The 21,175-nt window shown below is 41.7% G+C and overlaps 1 protein-coding gene across 1 annotated transcript in view; it reads right to left on the reverse strand.

The window, feature by feature from the left end:
* The window catches only part of CD38 (CD38 molecule), a 41,712-nt gene that overhangs the window by 18,980 nt on the left and 1,557 nt on the right, over window positions 1-21,175 (reverse strand). Inside the window, exons 2-3 of the mRNA XM_004282542.4 lie at window positions 2,341-2,470; window positions 273-408 (exon numbers count right to left, since the gene is read on the reverse strand). Coding sequence (XP_004282590.2) covers window positions 273-408; window positions 2,341-2,470 — 266 coding nt within the window. The remainder of the gene's footprint in view (window positions 1-272; window positions 409-2,340; window positions 2,471-21,175) is intronic.

Raw genomic sequence — 21,175 nt, forward strand, 5'->3', positions numbered from 1 at the left:
AATTCAGAAGCAGGCTACTCTTGCACTCAGAAAGGAGGGAATCAGGAAGCATGAACAGCCCTAAACTCTAAAGTCAATTTTTCTAGAAAACATGAGTTGGTCTACAGAATTCTGTTTTACATGAGCCTGAGTTGTCATTAAGGGTATAGATGCCATCAGGGTGGGCTCCTGTGGCTCCTTCCTCAACACTTATCTTCTGGAATCCCTAGCAGAGCTCAGGGCTCCTGCACCCTGCACGTCCCCAGGCGACCCCAAGTGGACCAGATCCTCACCATAAGAGCCTGCAACTCCGCACCAGTTAAGGTCATCCGCAATGTAACCCATCAGCGTGTCTTCCAGGGTGAACATATCTCGCTGGACCTTCGTGTACTGGTGCGCCAGCTCCTTGGATTTGCTCCAAAAGACTGTCTAAGAGAGAATAAAGACAATCTATTATTGAGATCAATTTACTAAGTCAAAAAAACTCCACCGAATTTGCATCTTTTTAAATGAAAGAAAACATAGGAAACATCAGAATAAATCACCTATAGTAAGAGTAGGTGTTGCGGGTTTCACGGATCTCTGTGTGTGAGAATGAGAGAGAGTACATGTGTGGAGGGTGTGTGTGTGTGTGTGTGTGTGTGTGTGTGTGTGTGTGTGTGTGTGTGTGTTCTCTAGGTCATGATGTAAAGTGAAGTTATTATTCTGGATTGCAGGGAAAAAAGTCTCAAAGCCACTGATCAAAATCTTATAATAAACCTAAGCTCCAAACACATCTGGGGGAGGCATTAGGTAGTCCCAAATTCTTAAAGTTCTCGGCAAAACAATTTTTTCTAAGTGCTATTTTCTGGGAGAAGTGCCCTTTGATTCTTAAACAGCTCCATAACCCCTGCTTTTTTCCCCGAAATTCCCCTATCCCCTTACAAAAAAAGGAAAAGAACAAATATAGTGAGTTTTTGCAGGGTCCCTTGTAAAGGTGCAGAAAGTCAAATTTCAGAACAATCTTCTACTCCATGGATCTATTCATTCTTAGTAGGAGGCAGTGGAGGTTTGAAGCCGGGGCCCTGGAGTCATGCTGCCTTATGAAACCCAGCATCATTGCTCACTGGCTGTCTGACCTTGGACAGCCAAAGAATTGCTAAGTCTCACATTCCCCATCTGTAAAAGGTATTGATAATAATTGTAAGGAAGTCCTGAGATGCTGAGATGAAATGAGACAGTGCAAATAAGGTGTTTGTCCCGTGTCTGTGGGCAGTCACTTATTCAGCCAGTGTCCCCTGGTGATGATTTACCAGCAGCTACGCTGTGTTGGGCTTTGGGCTTGGTGTACACCCCGGAGTTCCATAGTCGCTCCAGCTCTAACAATGGGAGGAGACTGTAATGTGTGGCTGTCTTAAGGGCTTCGTGAAGATGATTTGGGGCACATTGAATTTTCACTTTAAACACTGACTTTAGAAAGGATGCACTCCATTACAGACCTTTTCCAGTATAATTAATGTATTAAAACCCAGGCCTCTATGGCTCTAAATCTTGGGCCATTTACATTTCAACTGGTCACTTTCAAGACCATCAAACTTGAGTAATCACTGGTCACCTAAACTTGCCACGCCTCAGTTTTCTCTCTAGTGAAATGGGATTGCTGATGTCTGACCTACCTATTCCTGTGAAATAGTGTGAAATACTAACAGGATACTGTGAAATACTGTGAAAACCTAACAGGATAAAGGTTCAGAAAGTCATTTGGAAGCAAAAAAAGGCCCTCAGCAAATGCAAAATGGCATTGTCCTCATCGTCATCATCGGAGGTTAGGGAGAGTTTTGCAGTTCTATAAGGTGGATTATTTTTGTTTGGATTGGGTTGGGGTTTGTGTTAGGTTTGTTTTGCCTGATTTTTGGCCGACTCTCCTTTCCTCTTTCTCTGTCCCCAGTTCTCTCTCTTACCTCCAGTCCCCAGATGTTCTAAATCCCAATGACATCCTGGTCTCCCAATGGACCCCAAGCTCCCTCCCTACCAACCATGCCTACATCCTAATAAACAGATTTTCCTCTTCCCTCATCCTGGTCAAAATGTGGTCCCATGGGCTCCCCTGGTGGCGCAGTGGTTGAGAGTCCGCCTGCCGATGCAGGGGACACGGGTTTGTGCCCCGGTCTGGGAGGATCCCACATGCCGCGGAGCGGCTGGGCCCGTGAGCCATGGCCGCTGAGTCTGCGCGTCCGGAGCCTGTGCTCCGCAACGGGAGAGGCCACAGCAGTGAGAGGCCCGTGTACCGCAAAAAAAAAAAAAAAAAAAAAAAGTGGTCCCACGACCTCTTCCCTTTGACTTTTATCTTCAGTTTTCAAATCCATAACTTGACCCAGTTACCTTGTCACAAGGCACCATTTGATTCACCAGCTTCATCAGTGGGTGGTAGTCTTCCTCTGTCGCACTGCAGGGGTCCTTAGAGATAAATGCATTCCTGAATGCCTCCCTGATCTTTTGGCAGTCTCTATCTCTGTGAGATAAAACATGGGAAATAAAATAAAAGATGAATAATTAGATTTCAAACATATGTTTAGAGCATAATTACCCCCAAAAAATTCTGTGTGCCAGGTGGTTCATACGCACCATCACGTCTCATGTGTACAAGAGTTTTATGAGATGAGCATCACCCTCCCTGCCCTACAAGGTCCCTGCACTCGTGGGGCTTACTCTCTGGTTCGAGAGACAGACAGTATACAAACAAGCAGATAAGCTAACGAAATAAGTATGGATTATGATAAGTATGCAGGAAATCAGTGGGGAATATTGAAGCAATGACCACTGGTCTGGAGAGGGCGCCCTGAGACTAAATGTTGAGGAGTGCATTCCAGACAGAGGGTGTCACAAGTGCAAAGGCCCTGAGGCAGAAAAGAACTTGCTGATTTTGAGGAAGTGAGAAAAGAACAAAGGGAGCGGTGGTGAGAATCAACAAAAATAATCAGTCTTTCAGACAAGGAAACGATTTCAAATTTTACCTAATTACCATGGGAAGGCAGTGGATAGGTTTAAGCATGGAAGTGACCTCATCTGATTTTTGTTTTTGAAAAAGTCACTCTGAGAAACTCTGTGCCAGCCCCAAAGATGGAGCAAAGTCTCTGAAATAGGAATTCCAACCCCATGTCCTCTCCAAACAGCCCCTGGCAGTGAAAAGGCAGGCTGGCGAAGCAGCAGAGATGGACGGGAGGGAGGGATGCTGGAGAAGATTGCAGCTGGACCTTCCCTTCTGTGTCTGTGTTAACTAGTGCACCTGAGCCCATCATTTCCTGGGGGGAAGGAAGTGGGTTTCCACTGGGAGTGCTCAGATATGGTTATCAGGACAAACTCCAGCCTTTGGACCCGGCTTCCCAAGTACAGTACCAGGTCAGGCAGCTAAACCTGGGGGAGTAAAGACGAGCCCCTCATTTTCTATTCCCTCTGAACCTGCTCTGGCCCTGCAGGGCACGAACAAAGCAGCCATTCCAGAGGGTCTTTTGCCTTCCCAACTCAGGCTGGCCAAGTCGAGTGGATTATTCCTCCTGATAAGCCAGGGAATCAGAGGATACCTGTGAGACACAGGGCCTTGCACCAAAGCCACCCTGTGTATGTTGGAGACTCATCTTCTCAGTCCAAAATAGCTGCTCCAGTTCCGGCCATCATGACTACATTGCAGCCAGCAGGAAAGGTTAGGGAACAAGAAAGGAGGAGAAGGAAGAGAAGGGAGAAGTAACCGCAGCAATGGCCATGTGCCAGCTGCCTTTTAAGGACAGGTGCTAGAAGATGTTCTTGCTATTTGCTCTTATCATATTTGCTAAAATGTAGTCATGGGCACACTTTGCTACAAGGCAAGATGAGAAAGGCAGCGTTTAATGTTGATGGCCATTCCACATCAAAAAGTACAGTTTTACCACAATGAGATATCACCTCACCCCTGTCAGAATGGCTATCATCAAAAAGAACACAAACAACAAATGTTGGTGAGGGTATGGAGAAAAGGGAACCATCCTACGCTGTTGGTGGGAATATACATTGGTGCAGCCACTGCAGAAAACGGTACGGAGGTTTCTCAAAAAACTAAAAATAGGACTACAGTATGATGCAGCAATCCCACTTCTGGGGATATATCTGAAAAAAATCAAAAACACTAATTTGAAAAGATACATGCACCCCAGTGTTCATAGCAGCATTATTTACAAGTTCCAAGATATGGAAGGCCCTAAGTGTCCATCAACAGATGAATGGATAAAGAAGATGTGGTGTATACATACACAATGGAATATTACGCAGCCATGAAAATGAATGAAATTTTGCCATTTGGAGCCATACGAATGGTCTTGGAAGGCATTATGCTAAGTGAAGTAAGTCAGACAGAAAGACGAAAACTGTATGATCTCACTTATAAGTGGAAGCTAAAAAATGCAACAAACGAGTGAATACAACAAAAAAGAAGCAGACCCACAGATACAGAGGATAAACTAGTGGTTACCAGTGGGGTGGAGGGACAGGCAATATAGGGGTGGGGGAGTGGGAGGTACAAACTATTGGATGTAAGGTAGACTCCAGGATGTATTGTACAACATGGGGATATAGCCAATATTTTATAATAACTGTACATGGAAAGCGACCTTTAAAATTTGTATAAAAAATTAAAATAAGAAAAATCCCAAAAATTTAGAATAAAAAAATCATGAAAGCACAGTTTTAATTCTAGAGAAGGGACTGGCCTGCAGGCTCTGTCCCAGGAAGGTACCACCATTGTCCCATTTTACTGATAAAGAGGAAACTTTAAGGCTGTGAATTTAACCAATGTGCCCGAGGTAACATGATCAGTCAGTGGTAAAGCAGGATTGGACCCCAAATCTGTGGGAGCCTCCCACATGGCTACAGCCTTACCGGGCAGGCTATTAAACTGTTCCAGCCTGTTGTCTTCATCTGTAAGAGGGAGATAAGAATACTTCATGCCTGGGAAGTTTTGGAGGATTAAATGAGATAACACTTGGCTTGTTCCCCGGGCCCCCGCTTCTTTCATGGACGCCCATCCCCTTCCCCAGCATGCATGGGACCGTTCACCTGCATCACTGCTGGCCTGTGAAAGCTCTGCCGGGAAACCATTATCCACCTGGCTCTGCCCATACATTATATATGTAAGAGAAAAACGTTCTTACATAATGTACTTCGACATCAAAGTTTACGGGGCACCATCACGGGAAGTTTAGAGCAAAGGTGTTTGGAGGCTGTTTTACTTTAGAAGACCATGTTTTACTTCAATTCATGTAATGCAGTGGCCCTCACAGGAATTTCCTGTTCTGATCCCAACTCCCTCGTAAACTCTTCTGCCTCCCTCCTCAGCCACAAAGAGTGGAAGAGGAGAGACACCTCCTTGACGTGGAAGGACAGGAGAATTTTCCACCACAAAAAAACTGGCAGTTCAGCGAAATCACCACGCGCTGGGCACCTACCATACACCAGATGCTTTCACCACCAAAAACGGAAGAACTCACAGACCTCCGAGAAGATTCTTATGCTTTTTAGGTATATAGACCCCTTCAAGACACATTACCTTAAGAATTCAAGAAACCCCAGGTTAAAAATTTAAAGTTTTTATGCTTTTTAGGTATATAGACCCCTTCAAGACACATTACCTTAAGAATTCAAGAAACCCCAGGTTAAAAATTAAAGAGTTTCTTGTTTAGAAGGAGCAGAGTTTAGAACATCAGAGTTGAAACAGACCGTGGAAGAGTTTATAACTCATCCATCTTCCCTTTCACTGTCTGAGACCAGAGCCTCCTACATGCCCCAAAAGTAAGAGGAAATGGGGAGAGGTAATGAGAAGGTTGGGGACAGGCTTTATGAAGCCACTTTTCATCCTTAAAATCTGGGGTGGGGGGTAATAAATTTGGAGTTTGGGATTAAAATATACACACTACTAGAAATAAAATAGATAACCAACAGGGACCTACTGTATAGCACAGGGGACTATACTCAATATCTTGTGATAACCTATAATGGAAAAGAATCTAAAAAAGAATATATATCTATACATATATACATATATAAACAATCGCTTTGCAGTATACTTGATACTAACACGACATTGAAAATCAACTATATTTCAACAAAAATTTTTTAAAAATCAAAAGTAAACATTTCACCGTGGATGAGCAGTAAGCATTTTAATTGGTAGATAGGTAGAAAGGTAGATGGATGGAAAGAAAGATAGAGGGAATTCCCTGGCGGGCCAGTGGTTAGGACTCCACACTTCCACTGCAGAGGGCACGGGATTGATCCCTGGTTAGCGAACTAAGATCCCGCATTCAACGCTGCACAGCCAAAAAAAAAAAAGAAAGAAAGAAATATAGATAGATAAAAACAAAAAGAAATTAGGACGGAGGGTATAGAGATGTCCGCAGTACTCATTCATACATGTCATCGCAGACATGGGCCTCAAGTTCACAAGTGTGGCTGGAAAAATGTGAGCCCTTAATTTAGTTATTTTTATTTGCAAAGCTCACGGTCCTCATTTTTGTCCCCCCGGGTAGAGCACTCTTCCATCAAATCAAATGGCAGACAAGCAAAAGCTGTTTCGAGTCAGCAGGCTGGTTTCAAGGAAACAGAGGGCCTCAGGATCCCTGCGTCCTGCGGGGATGGAAGCAGATGTCTCTAGCTAAAGAGGCAGCGTGGGAGAAGTAAGAACCATTTCTGAGAGTTCAGGATCGCTCTTCTCTTCAATAACTCCTCTGTTCCAAAATTAGAGGCTTTAATTGTGACACTTCTAGGGCGGCCTACCCTTCACTGTGAAGGGAATTGTCAGCCCAGCGGGCTGTTCCTGAGAGCTCAGGCCATGCCTGTGGCCCCTACACATGGTCACCTGGCCCAGAGGGTTGTTGGACGTCACCGGGTCTTGTGAACTCTGGCCGCACATGAGGATCCCCTGGAGAGCTTTGGTAAACACACAGTGCCTGGCTCTGGACCAACCAAGGCAGGGTGAGGGAAGGGGAAGAGAGCAGAACCTGTAATTTTCCAAAAGCTTCTCATTCCCACCTCCTCCCAGACCCCTGGAAACAGCCCTCCTACTTCCTGTCTCAATGAACTTGAAGACTGTAGTTACCTCCTATAAGTGGACTCAGACAGTATTTTTCTTTTTGTGACGGACTTATTTCACTGAGCATAATTACCTCACGGTCTGTTCATGTTGTAACATGTGTCAGAATGTCCTTTTTTCAGGCTGAATAACATTTCATCGTAGGTATTCACCACAGTTTGTTTATCTCTTCACCCATCATGGGCACTTGGGTTACTTCCTCCACCCATCCTTTCATTCCACGATATTTACCGAGGGCCTACTGCTAGCTTCACAACAGACACAGGGCTAAAAAGATAAATACACACCATTTCTATCTTCAAGGCACTCATGTCAAGGTCTAGAGCAGACAAAGAACAAAACTCATTACAACTAAAGCACTGGTGGCTTGCCCAAGGCACTAAAATTTGCAAACACAACAAAGAGTAGAACATTTTCCCATTTTCTACTACCGAGGATAGAAACAGATTTAAAAAAGAAAAACAAAAACTTGATTAAATGTGAATCAGGATCCTCATTTGGAGAAGGATTTTTCTTTGTTTTCTCCCCCAATTGTCGTGTCACACGCAAAATCCATATATGTTTATAACTTCGGTGGGTTTCTCTTTGACCACCTGCTGGCTTTGCTTTCTTTGGTGGGTTCCAGAGTGATTCGTGATTTGTAGCCAACAAAAAAGAGATGCTTTATAGGGTGCCTGTGCTCAGCGGAATATAAAGCAGTCTTTGAACAAAGTTTTTATACAGAGCTTGGAATAGTTTGGGTGATGTTTATTTTACATTAAGTGGGAAAAGTAGGTCTAAACTTAGAGAAATAGAAAAAGAATGGCAGCAAACTGATCACTGGAGTTGTCTCTGGGAAGAGAAATAAAGGGGAATTTCCGCTTTCATCCTATACTTTTCTGTTGGCTTACAACAGAAATGGATTCTTGTATTATGCAAGTAACCTAGAAAAGAAGAAGTTAAATTTTTTTAACTGGAGATCTGGTATGATTACAATCAATTTTTAAAAAGTGGAAAAAACCCCACAGTAATCAAACCGTGTCTTAAAAATAGTAATATCTTGTTGCTAGGAGTATAAGGGTTGCTTTGTGACGTTTTCTTCCCTATATTTTGAATGTTTCTATAATAAGCATATATTACAATGGGAGGCATGGCAAAACTTTCATTTTCTTTTCAAGTTGCTTGAGCTGTTAGACCAAGCATTTGAGACTCTTGGAAGGTCTTAGAACATGGGAACAGCTCAGGTCCAAACCCCCGTGGTCGCCACCTACCATTTCTGTGCCGTCTCCCACATCTCTGGGCCAAAAGGTGACATTTCATTCCTCATCTAGTTCAGTTCAACAGCAGGGGAGACTTAGTGTTGGTGACCCAGACCCATTTCTCAAGACCTAATGACATGAAATATGGGGTGAGGTGAGGGCTAGGGCCATGTACCTCTTCCAGGGCATCTTTCTTTCCACGCTAAAGACTTCCTTGCATCCTTAAGCAAAATCGGATTGTCAGATCATCCTCTCACTTATCCCAGGTTGTACCCAGAATCAAACTTTGTGAATAATTTCAAGGAGACGGGTCATTGAGAAGCTCAGACAAAGCAAGGACAGGTCGGGGCATCCTGTATATAGCCCCCAGGGTCCATCCTGTCCTCCTTCCTGGCCCAGAATGATAGATGAAGTTACCAAATGAGGTTTTGCAAGGTTCCTCACACAGCCAGAAGGAGTGAAGTGATGAGGCATCTCCATTTTATTCTCTGGAGAACTCTACAGCTTCCATGATTTTTCAGGGACTCAAACCTCACACATACTGCATTTATTTTCTATCAGTGATCCTTTAACAAATGACATCCTGCTGAGGGCATTCAAGAGATAAGTCTCTTCGGGCTTCCCTGGTGGCGCAGTGGTTGAGAGTCCGCCTGCTGATGCAGGGGACACGGGTTCGTGCCCCGGTCCAGGAAGATCCCATATGCCGCGGAGCGGCTGGGCCCGTGAGCCATGGCCGCTGAGCCTGCGCATCTGGAGCCTGTGCTCCGCAACGGGAGAGGCCACAACAGTGAGAGGCCCGCATGCAGCAAAAAAAAAGAAAAACAAAAAAGAGATAAGTCTCTTCATTCTAACCAATATCACTAGCGTATCTGCCCAGAGGGCCAATTGTCAAGGAGATCCCAGCAGCTCACTTGCCTTCCTTTAATTCCCTCACGGGCATCCCTCTTCCTAAATAAGTAAAGCCAGCTACTTTAGCTCCTTCCTCCCTGGGGCCCAGAGTGCACCAGGTTGTATGTGTGTGGAGACGGTGGTGATGAAAAAGAGAAAGTCAGCCCTTGACACGTGGGAGCTGGCCTGGCACCAGTAGGAAGGCCTTGGTGTTCTCCTGTGGACCACAACTCCAGGACAGTGGCATCAGGTAAGGTCACTGTGTGACCATGACAGCACGCCATGTGAACAGACAAAAGCAATGTCCAAACCGCACACACACAAATGAAGTGACCCAATATCCCTTCGTTGTGGCTCATATGAGTGACTGCTGCTTCTTTACCAATTACAGCTTCAGCTTTCCTTCATTCTTCCAGCCTGATAGATAAGATTTATTAAGATTCCCTATCACAGAATTACCCCCTTCCCCTCTGCTTCCTGGCAGCAAAGCCAGCCTCCTCGAACCTTTGCCAAATCTCATAAAATAAGCCTGAATCTTACCAGTCCTTTCTACCATCCTCAGACAGAGCCCTGCCCTGCCCCTGTGGGTCCCTATGGTGAGCGCTCAGTCTTCTTGCAAAGAGCAATACAACCACCTTGTTCAACCACCGTGTAGTGGGTGGTCTTGTGGTTTGGGGGAGGTATTGATGGTAACCCACCGTCTGAATGGGACATTACAGAATCGAAAGGCCTGTAAAACTCATCACACCTTCATCAGTGTTTATGCCTGACAAGCTCCAGGAGCAGCTTCTGAAAGACATGATTTGTTAATAAGCAACTTTCCGTGTTGAGCTGGACTCTCAGTCTGACAGCTGTTTTCTGTTTGCCTCCTTAACTGGTGACCTGGAGGCTCAATGCATGCAGGCTGGGCACCGATGTCAGGATTCAAGGTCACTGGGGTGTGCTCCCCCTTCCTCCCACTCAGCTCCTTCCAGCAGATGCCGTTACTTATCCCCCGAGAGTGTTCCCTCTTGTTCACTTCCCACCCCTTCTCCCTACCTCTGACCCACCTAGGTAGGTTGTCTCCCGTGCGCAGAAGTCATGCTAGAAGGAGAAAGGAGGGGGCACGAACACCACAGAGCACTCATCGTGTGCCAGGCGCTGCGCTTGGCGCTCACTTTGTATGCATCCAATTTAACTCTCACACCAGCCCCATGGGGGGCAGGGGTACAGTCCCCTGCTACTGAGGCTCAGAGCTTAGAAACTTGCCCAAAGCCAGTCAGCAAGTGGCACAGCTGCCTTAGGTCCAAACTCTGCTCTCCCTGCTAAACAATGCTGCGTCCCACAGGAAATGTTAAATCATGTCCCTACCTATCCCCAGAACGAAGTGAGTCCTAACAGAAAGGAGGACCCAAGACCCCAGAGGGGTTGTCGTTTCCCTGTAGGTCACATGAGAATTTGAAGACCAGAATAGGGACAGAAAGTAAGTGGAATAAGAGGGGACGGGGCAGAAAGTGTTAAAGTTTTATGCTAAAGCGAAGAAAACAAAAAAACAAACCAAAAAAAGATATATTTGGTGGTTAAATCCATTTTGTATGCTGTCAGCCTACTTCAGGCTTCATAACTCTGTAATGTCACCTCTCTCTAAACCTACATTCTTCCCATAAATGACAATTATATTTCAAAGTCCCCATCAACGCAGCAACATCACCTTCGTAATGTGTTGCTCCCAGGGAAAGTGCTCACATCCCAAACCCTCTTCCTTAAAAGCACTTGAATCTCAAGGGGTAATTACACTCAGTCTGTGAATTTTCCTGCTGTTATGTCCTGCAGGGCCGCTTGTCTTGGACCAAAGAAAACGTGCAGGTTAACTCAGCTATGAAGTCTCAAATTTGAGGCTACTGGAAGCCTGCATTGAAGGTGAAGACTGCCACCTAGTGGAGGAAGCGGGTAATTGTCAGGGTTCACTGAGGCAATTAGGACTTCCCTAAGTAGGATCTTAAAATCAGACTCTTCCGGCTGAAGGAAAGCTCAGAAATCATTAATTCATCAATCTGGCAAATATTTATTGAGCATATACTATGTTCCGGGCGCGTTTATGAGTAAGTAAGATATACCAGTGAACAAAATACACAAGAGTCTCTGTCCTGTGAGAATTCCATTCTACCAGAGCAAGACTGACAATAAACCAATTTTCAGCAAGACTGACAATAAAGATAATGAATGTTGTAGAGTATCCTAGAAATTTATAAATTCTATGAAAAAAGGAAAAATAGAATAGGATAAGGGTGTCAGAGGTTATGGGGGAGGAGGTGTCTGTTTTTGGCATTAAACAAGTAGGACAGTAGATGACCTTTCAGCAAAGAATTGAAGGAAGCAAAGAACTTAGTCATACAGACATCCAAGCAAACAGCGTTCTGGGCAGAAGCAACAACCTTCCCAACAGCCCGAGTGCTTGGTGTGTTCAAGAAACAGTAGAGAAGCCAGTGTGGTTGGAGCATAGTGAGCAAGATGGACAGTAGATAGAAATGAGGTCAGAAAGGTGATGCTGCCCCACTGAGTAGAGTTTCATAAGCTTCTACTCACGGTGAACTGAGGAGCCATAAAGGATACTGAGCACAGTAGGTACATGATATTACTTAAGTTTCAAAAGATTTCTCTGACTGCTTTGTTGAATATAGTCTGAAAGAGGGAACAGGCAAAGAAAGGTAGACCAGTAATCCGGGCAAGTGCCCATGGTGATTTGGACCAGGGTGGTAGCAGTGGTGATGGTGAGAAGTGATAGATTCTTGATTTATTGTAAATTTCCTAACAGATAAGATGCATGGTGTTAGCGAAATAAGGAGTCAATGATAATTCCAGGGTTTGGGGCCTGAGACACTGGAAGGATGGGGTTGCCATTAACTGAGATTGAGAAGGCTTTGGGTCGAGGTATTGATCAGGATACATAATATACTATGTAGTATATATTATAACATATGCTATATATGAAATACTACATACTATATACTATATATTAAAATTATATTCTACATATTATATCAAAGTAGGATATATGCATATATATAATTATAGGAATGCAAAAATGGGAATTATTGAGCCATAAATTTAACAAAATATATGCAAGACTTGTACTCTGAAAACAAAACATTGCTGAGAGAAATTTTTAAATGACTAAGAAAATAGAGAGGTATCCCATATTCATGGGTTGGAAGGCTCAATATTAAGATGTTACCAAATCACAAGTCAAAATTTCAGCATGCTTTGTTAAAAATATTGGCAAGTTGATTCTAAAATTTATGTGAAAATACAAGCTAGCCAAAGCAATCAAAGGAAAAAAGCTGGAGGATTTATATTATTCGGCTTCAAGCCTTGCTAAAGAGCTTCAGTGATCTAGACAATATAAGAGTTGTGAAAGGCTAGCTATAGATCAAGGAAATAGAACAGAGAGTTCAGAAAGAAACCCATACATACATGGTACTGTAGAGTGAATTTTGTGTCCCCCAAAATTTGTAAGTTGAAATCTATTTCCCAAGGTGATAGCATTTGGAGATGAGGCATTTGGGGTAATTAGGGTACGAGAGTGGAGCCATCATGAATGGGATTAGCATCCTTATAAAAGAGACACAGAGAGCTCCCCCCTCCCTTCCTCCATGTGAAGACCCAGAGAGAAGGAGGCCATCTTTGAACTAGGAAGTAGGTTCTCAGCGGACACTGAATCTGCTGGCATCTTGATCTTGGACTTTCAGCCTCCAGAACTGTGAGAAATAAATTTCTGTTGTTCATAAGTCACCCAGTCTGTGGTGTTCTGTTATGGCACCTGGAACTGACTCAGACATGGTCAACTGACGTTCAGGAAAGGAGTCAAAGAGATTCAGTGGGGAAGAGAAAGCTTTTTCAATAAATGATACTACAGCAAATAGGTTTTTCATATGTGAAAAAAATGAAATTGACCCTTATTTCACACCATACACAAAATTAACTAGAAATGGATCAAAGACCTAAAGCACAGTTATATAAGAAAAAATGAACAAGTTGGACCGTATAAAGATTTAAAAAACAAACTTTGCTTTTTAAAAGACTCCATTTAAGAAGATGAAAAGGCAAGTCATAAAGTGGAAGTAAATATTTTCAGGATACATCTGATAAAGGACTTGTATTCAGAATACATAAACCACCTACAACTCAATGATAAGAACTAAAACCTAATTTTTTTAAGATTGGGAAAAGATTTGAATACATACTTCAATAAGCCCATGAGATAATGTTCAACATCATTAGCCATGAGGAAAATGCAAATTAAAACCACCATTAAAATACCACTGCAAAGCCATCAGAACACTTCTAACAAGGAAGTGTAACAACTAGAATATTCATACCCTGATAATGAACACATAAAACTATACAATTACCTTGTGAAACAGTTTAGCAGTTTCTTAAATAGCTAAACTACATGGTTCAGCTATTTCATTTTTGGACATTTACCCAGGAAAAATGAAACCACGTGTCCACACAGTAACTTGTATACTCATATTCATAGAAGCTGTATTCATAATACTGTATCCAAAAAGTGAATACAATGCCCATCCACAGAGGAACGGATAAACAACTTGTGGTATATACACGCAATGGACTACTATTCAGCAATAAAAGGGAAGGAACTATTAATATGTACAACAACATGGGTGAATTCAAAAATATTATGCCAAGACCATGAAAGAAGCCAGAGACAAAAGAATATGTAGTACATGATTCTGTTTATATAAACTTCCAAAAACACGTAAACTAATGTCCACTAACAGAAGGTAGAGGTACCCTACTCAGTGTCAAGACATTAGTAATTTAAACAATGTGGAGTGGTATAGAGAAAAACAGATCATAAAACAGATTAGAGCCCAGAAGTGAACTGATAAACCTGATATGCAACAGAAATGGCATTATAAAACCCTTGATAAAGGATGGATTATTTCATAATTAGTACTCGCACAACTGACTATCCATCTGTAGGGAAAAAAATGAAATTAGGTTCCTACTTTATACCACACACAAAAATATATTCCATATGGATAAAACGCTTAATGAAAATCAAACATTTAAAATTTTTAGATTATATGTGACACTTTTGTTACCTCTGGTAGAAAATAAGTTCTTAAATAACACACAAAAGGCACAACTATAAAAGATAAATATGGGGGTTCCCTGGTGGCGCAGTGGTTGAGAGTCCGCCTGCCGATGCAGGGGACACGGGTTCATGCCCCATTTCGGAAAGATCCCACGTGCCACGGAGCGGCTGGGCCCGTGAGCCATGGCCGCTGAGCCTGCGCGTCTGGAGCCTGTGCTCCTCAGCGGGAGGGGCCACAACAGTGAGAGGCCCGCATACCGCAAAAAAAATAATAATAATAAATATGATTACATTAAAATCTTCAGTAAGACAAAGGACCCAATAAATAAAGTCAAGAGTCAAACCACAGATTGGGAGAACATATGTGCAATCCACATAACTGACAAAAAATTAGAATCCTGAACGTATAAAGAAGAAAAACAATTCAATACAAAAACAGGCAAAAGACAAAAATAGGCATTCCTCAGAAGAAACCAGAATACCAATAAACGCATTAAAAAATGATCAATTGCATTAGTAATCAGGGAACCAAAAATTAGAGCCACAAAGAGATGAGGAAAATTGTTTGACAACTCCAAGTGCTGGTGAGGATGTACAGTAACAAGTAAATTCACACTGCCTTTGTGAAAGGATGTTGATACCACAAAGTTGGAGACCTGTTTGGCCATATGTAACGTGGCAGACACTGTTGCTTCCCAAGCCAAATAGATATTCCTCACCCTTCTTCCCTACTGGTAAAGCATGTCTCCTATCATAGTGATTCCAAATATCAAATACTCACTTCGCAAGCCTCCTCTACAGTTTGGGCAGCCATGTGAGCCAATTCTGGCTAGTGAGATTCAAGGGGAAGCACAGGGGCAGCTGAGGAAGGGCTTCTGGGAAAGATGCTATTCCCTGATAAAGAGACTTGCAAGGAGGGCACTCCTGCCCATCCTCCTGCTCTCTGTTCCTGAGTATCACTCTCTAAGGACATAATGCCTGGAACTGCAGATGCCATCTTGTGACAAGAAGCTCAAGGATGAAAGTCACGCTAGGGAGATGGAGGAGTGAAAGATCCTGGGCCATCAGTGAGCTGCTGAATCTACCAAGGACCACCCCACTTCTGATACCTTGTCATGTGTATATATAAAAAATCTCTTGCTTTAAACCTCTTATAGTTGAGTATTCTTTTACTTGCAGCCAAAAGCATCTTCATTGTTACACCCATTGTTATGGGCTAAATTGTGTCCCCTAAAAGATGCTGAAGTCCTAACTCCCAGTCCCTCAGAATGTGACCTTATTTGGAAATAAGATCTTTGCAGAAGATCAAGTTAAGATGAGAGTAAGGGTGACCCTTAATCAAATATGACCAGTGTCCTTAGAAAAGGAGGAAACTTGGATCCAGAGACAGACACACACAGAAGGAAGAACACGTGAAGACACAGAGAGAACATCATCTGCTAGGCAAGGAATGCCCGAGGCTTCTAGAAATGAGAGTCAGGTAGCAGAGTCTTCCTCACAGCCCTCAGAAGGAGCCAACACTTCTGACACCTTGATTTCAGACTTCTGGCCTCCAGAACTGTGAGACAATAAATTCCCACTGTTTAAGCCACCCAGTTTGTGGTACTTTGTTATGGCAGCTCTAAGAAATTAATACACCCAGTAAAGGTGAAAATGACATACTCTATGAATTTGGAATTCTGCCTCTAAGTAAACATCTTAGAAAAAAATCATAAGCGCAAGTAGACATGTATGTTTTAGCATTGTTTATGTCAGCAAAAACTGAGAGTAAGGGAATCTATTAATAAGTGTAGGTTACGGTCATTCAGCAGCGTACTATACAGCAGTTAAAATTAATGAACTAGTGCTCATATAGCAACATGAATAAATCTCTAAAATAATGTAATCAAAATCACCAAAACATATTGGTAAGTGGAAAAAGCAAAGGTTATTCTACAGGGCAAAAACACAAAATAAATACAAATTAAAATTAAAATTCAGTAACATCTTCCCTTATTAGATTGTCAAAAATCAGAAAGTTTGAAAACATCCTGTGTAGTGAACGTATGAGGAAATAAACTCTCATTGCCTCATGAAGAGAATTGCCTTATAAAGAGAAATCTGGCTATGTTTTCAAAATGTAAAATGGTATATTTTTTGACTTAGTGATTCTGCTTCTAGGATTCTATCTTACATCTCCAAGTATTTTATTGCAGCATGGTTTGCAATATATTGCAAAAGTTTTAAAACAACCTAAATGTCCATGAGTACAAGTCTAGAATATGGTGAATCTATACAGAGGAATATTATTAGAATGAGACAGAACTACATTGATAATCAAGATAAACTGTTAAGTGAAAAAAAAGTGAGACAGAAGAGAGGATGTGTATAGAAAAAAAGAATACATGAATATACACTTATATAGTCAGAGAACATTTCTAGAAAGATACAAGTGAAACAAGTAGTATTTGCCTCTGAGAAAGAAGAAAAGAAAAGTGAGGGGGGAGGTATTTTGATTTTATCTATAGCATGTTATTTCTTTTAAAACTAGGGAATAAAAGATCTGACAGAAATATGACAAAAGTTTTATTGTCTGTTAATTCTGCACGATGTGTAAATGGCTAGTTGTAACATTGTTCTATGAATATTTCAGTGCATTTAACATTTTCATAACTTAACATGTTTAATTTTTTAAGAAAAGAATGGAGAGGAGATATGACCTGGGGAATAAGGAATATTGAAGAAGGAGAAAGTAGTCCCTTGAATGGGAAGAATGAAGAAAACTAGACCCGTCAAATACAAAAAGTACAATTTTTAGCTGTAAAGTGATATGTTCGGGCTTCCCTGGTGGCGCCGTGGTTGAGAGTCCACCTGCCGATGCAGGGGACACGGGTTCGTGCCCCAGTCCGGGAAGATCCTACATGCCGTGAAGCGGCTGGGCCCGTGAGCCATGGCCGCTGAGCCTGCGCGTCCAGAGCCTGTGCTCCGCAATGGGAGAGGCCACACCGGTGAGAGGCCCGCATACCGCAAAAAAAAAAAAAAAGGATATGTTCATAACCTTGGTTTCCAAAGCACCTTTTAAAATTTTTACCAAGAAGTATTAAAACATGAAATCAGATCCCCAAAATGCAATTAATTGTCTTTCATCTAAGTCTCACATCGTCCTTTGTAGTTTTAAATCTCTCCCAGTTTCAACTGTATGTCTTCCGTCTTTCTTTACTCTTAAAGAATCCCCAAGGAGATTTCATTACTGCTCTAGACAACTTAATTCATAAACAGATGTTTCCTCCTAGAAACCAAGATAATGCAGGAAGCAAATTTATTATGAATTTCACAATATTTACACCATGAAGTACCAAAACCAGAAATGACTTTATAACATTTGCTTGTTAGTCATAATAAGAGAAAACAAACCTTTGAACTATCAAGACAAATCTGGACCATGGCCAAGTAACTGCGTTGGGGGAATTGTTAATATCTCTTCAAATCAAGCTTTACTAATTGCTTCAAAAACATCCAAAGACTAAAGAGGTAGGCAGCTTTCTGCTATGTGGATATGTCATGTTTGATACAGCAGGTAAGAAGTGGAGAACTAAATTTAGCAATTCTTGAAATGCCTCATTATGGAAGAAATTTGAATTATGTCTATAAAACTACTAAGCTAAAGCCATTCATTTAAGCAGGTCTATAGCTTCCTTTTGTGAAGCTCCTTACTTTTTTTTTTTTAATTGTGGTATACCCCACTATTTAGAATTCCACTTGGGGGGTTAAGTGATTTTGTATTCTTCACTATATTTTAAAAATATTTTTCCAAGTATTCTAAAATGGGCATGTTTTACTTTTATAATTAGAAAAAAATGTCATTGGAAGAAAAAAGAATGTCATTCTCACGCTCTATTTATTCTTCAAGTTTCTGACCTCAGTTTTCACTTTATTTTTTGTCTTTAATAACAAGATTCTCATCATCCCCCTGCTTCCAGAGCAGGTATTTACTGGTGATATTTTTTTGAAAAAGATGAGCCCCCATTCCCGACTCGTATCAACTATGAAAACTCGTGGATATAATCAATCCTTCCCTTCCAAGCCCTTAGTCTTTGAAACACACACACACACAAACACACACCACACACACACACACGAAAACAATTCTTGATTCATCTCTCATTCAGTTTCCTGTTTTGTTCTCACCATCTTGCATCTGTTCTTTCCACCACAGTTCATTTAAAGAAAATGTTGTCCTGGTTGTTTTCTAACCTGATCTAGGTCTAAGGCAAGAAATAGATCTTTAATGGCAAAAAAAAATGCATGACCACTTCTAAATTCATTTATTGCAAAAAAATCTCTTAACTGACCAGTATTTAACTGAACCACTTTCTGTTCTCTCTGTACAAGTTGCCTATCTTCTACACAATTAATAGGCTACTCTCTGTATCCCCAAGGACTTTCATTTTCACTTACTTGGTTTTTTATTTACCTATTCTTGAATATGTTTATGCTTGTTGTTTTTGCTTTAATTATATGCTTTCATTAAATTGTTCATAAATAAATTGGATAAGTGGAAAAAGAAAAAAACATGTTTTCTATGAAAACCAAGTTGAATTTTTTGGTAAAAATGACCCAGGTGAGTCACTTTAAAAATGTTGCTGACTGACAAAGGATTAATCTCCAAAATTTATAAGCAGCTCAGGCAGCTTAATAACAAAAAAACAAACAACCCAATCCAAAAATGGGCAGAATACCTAAATAGACATTTCTCCAAAGAAGACATACAGACTGCCAACAAACACATGAAAGAATGCTCAACATCACTAATCATTAGAGAAATGCAAATCAAAACTACAATTAGATATCATCTCACACCGGTCAGACTGGCCATCATCAAAAAATCTAGAAACAATAAATGCTGGAGAGGGTGTGGAGAAAAGGGAACCCTCTTACACTGTTGGTGGGAATGTAAATTGATACAGCCACTGTGGAGAACAGTATGGAGATTCCTTAAAAAACTACAAATAGAACTACCATATGACCCAGCAATCCCACTACTGGGCATATACCCTGAGAAAACCATAATTCAAAAAGAGTCATGTACCAAAATGTTCATTGCAGCTCTATTTACAATAGCCCAGAGATGGAAACAACCTAAGTGTCCATCATCAGATGAATGGATAAAGAAGATGTGACACATATATACAATGGAATATTACTCAGCCATAAAAAGAAACGAAATTGAGCTATTTGTAATGAGGTGGATGGACCTAGAGTCTGTCATACAGAGTGAAGTAAGTCAGAAAGAGAAAGACAAATACCGTATGCTAACACATATATATGGAATTTAAGGGAAAAAATGTCATGAAAAACCTAGGGGTGAAACAGGAATAAAGACACAGACTTACTAGAGAATGGACTTGAGGCTATGGGGAGGGGGAAGGGTAAACTGTGACAAAGCGAGAGAGAGGCATGGACATATATACACTACCAAACGTAAGGTAGATAGCTAGTGGGAAGCAGCCGCATAGCACAGGGAGATCAGCTCGGTGCTTTGTGACCGCCTGGAGGGGTGGGATAGGGAGGGTGGGAGGGAGGGAGACGCAAGCGGGAAGAGATATGGGAACATATGTATATATATAACTGATTCATTTTGTTGTGAAGCTGAAACTAACATACCATTGTAAAGCAATTATACTCCAATAAAGATGTAAAAAAAAAAAATGTTGCTGAATTTGTTATTGGTAGGACAATTGTCAAAGACCTAAGGAAACTGTAGAAATCTAGAAGCATTCTTTATATATATATATATATATATATATATATATATATATATATAAATTTACTTATTTTATTTTTGGCTGCATTGGGTCTTCATTGTCACATGCAGGCTTTCTCTAGTTGGGCTTTCTCTAGTTGCTGCAAGCAGGAACTACTCTTCGTTGTGGTGCGCGGGCTTCTCACTGCGGTGGCTTCCCTTATTGGGGAGCAAGGGCTCTAGGCACGCGGGCTTCAGTAGCTGTGGCACGCGGGCTTAGTAGATGTGGCACACGGGCTTAGTTGCTCCACAGCATGTGGGATCTTCCAGGACCAGGGATCGAACCCGTGTCTGCTGCCCTGGCAGGCAGATTCCTAACCACTGCACCACGAGGGAAGCCCAGGAAACATTCTTTACTTAGACAACTTCTCAGTCGACTTTAAAGAAGCTGGCTCTCAAACCCCAATTTCTTCCATCTTGAATCCCTCCTTATCCATCCAACCAGCACACTATTTCTGCTCTCCTTTCCAGCAAGACCCCTGGCGAGAGCTGTCTATGTACAGTCTCCAATTTCTCTCTTCCCACCTTTTTCTTGAATCCATTCCAGACAGGCTTTCACCATGACCACTCTTCTAAAACTGATCTTGTCAAAGTCATCAATCCATTGGTCAATTTTTAGTTTTCATCTTACTTAACCAGTCGGAATCACTTGAATAAGACAATTAACACTTCCTCCTTATAAAACATCTGCTTGAATTTCTCTGCACAGTTGACTTCCTCATTTATATCTCCAGCCCAGACCTCTCCCTAGTACCCTAGACTCAAAGAAACCAGCTTCCTATTCAATATCTGCACTTGATTGTCAATGGACATTGCAAAACTACTATGTACAAAGCCAGACCAGTGTTTTCTTTCCCAACTTGCTTCATCCCAGTAGTTCCCTTTCTGATAAACGGAAATTCATTTTTCTGGTAACTCAGCCCACAAATCTCATTTCTTCTTTTTCTCTAACATCCCATACACAAGTCCATAGCAAATCACATGGAATCTACTTTCAAAATGTATCCAGAATATTTCCCCTTCTCATCACCATCCATCACTATCCAAGTCTCAATCACCTCTCACCTGAACTGCTACAAGAACTCCATGGC

Source organism: Orcinus orca, chromosome 4 (assembly GCF_937001465.1).
Source record: "Orcinus orca chromosome 4, mOrcOrc1.1, whole genome shotgun sequence".
NCBI lineage: Eukaryota > Metazoa > Chordata > Mammalia > Artiodactyla > Delphinidae > Orcinus > Orcinus orca.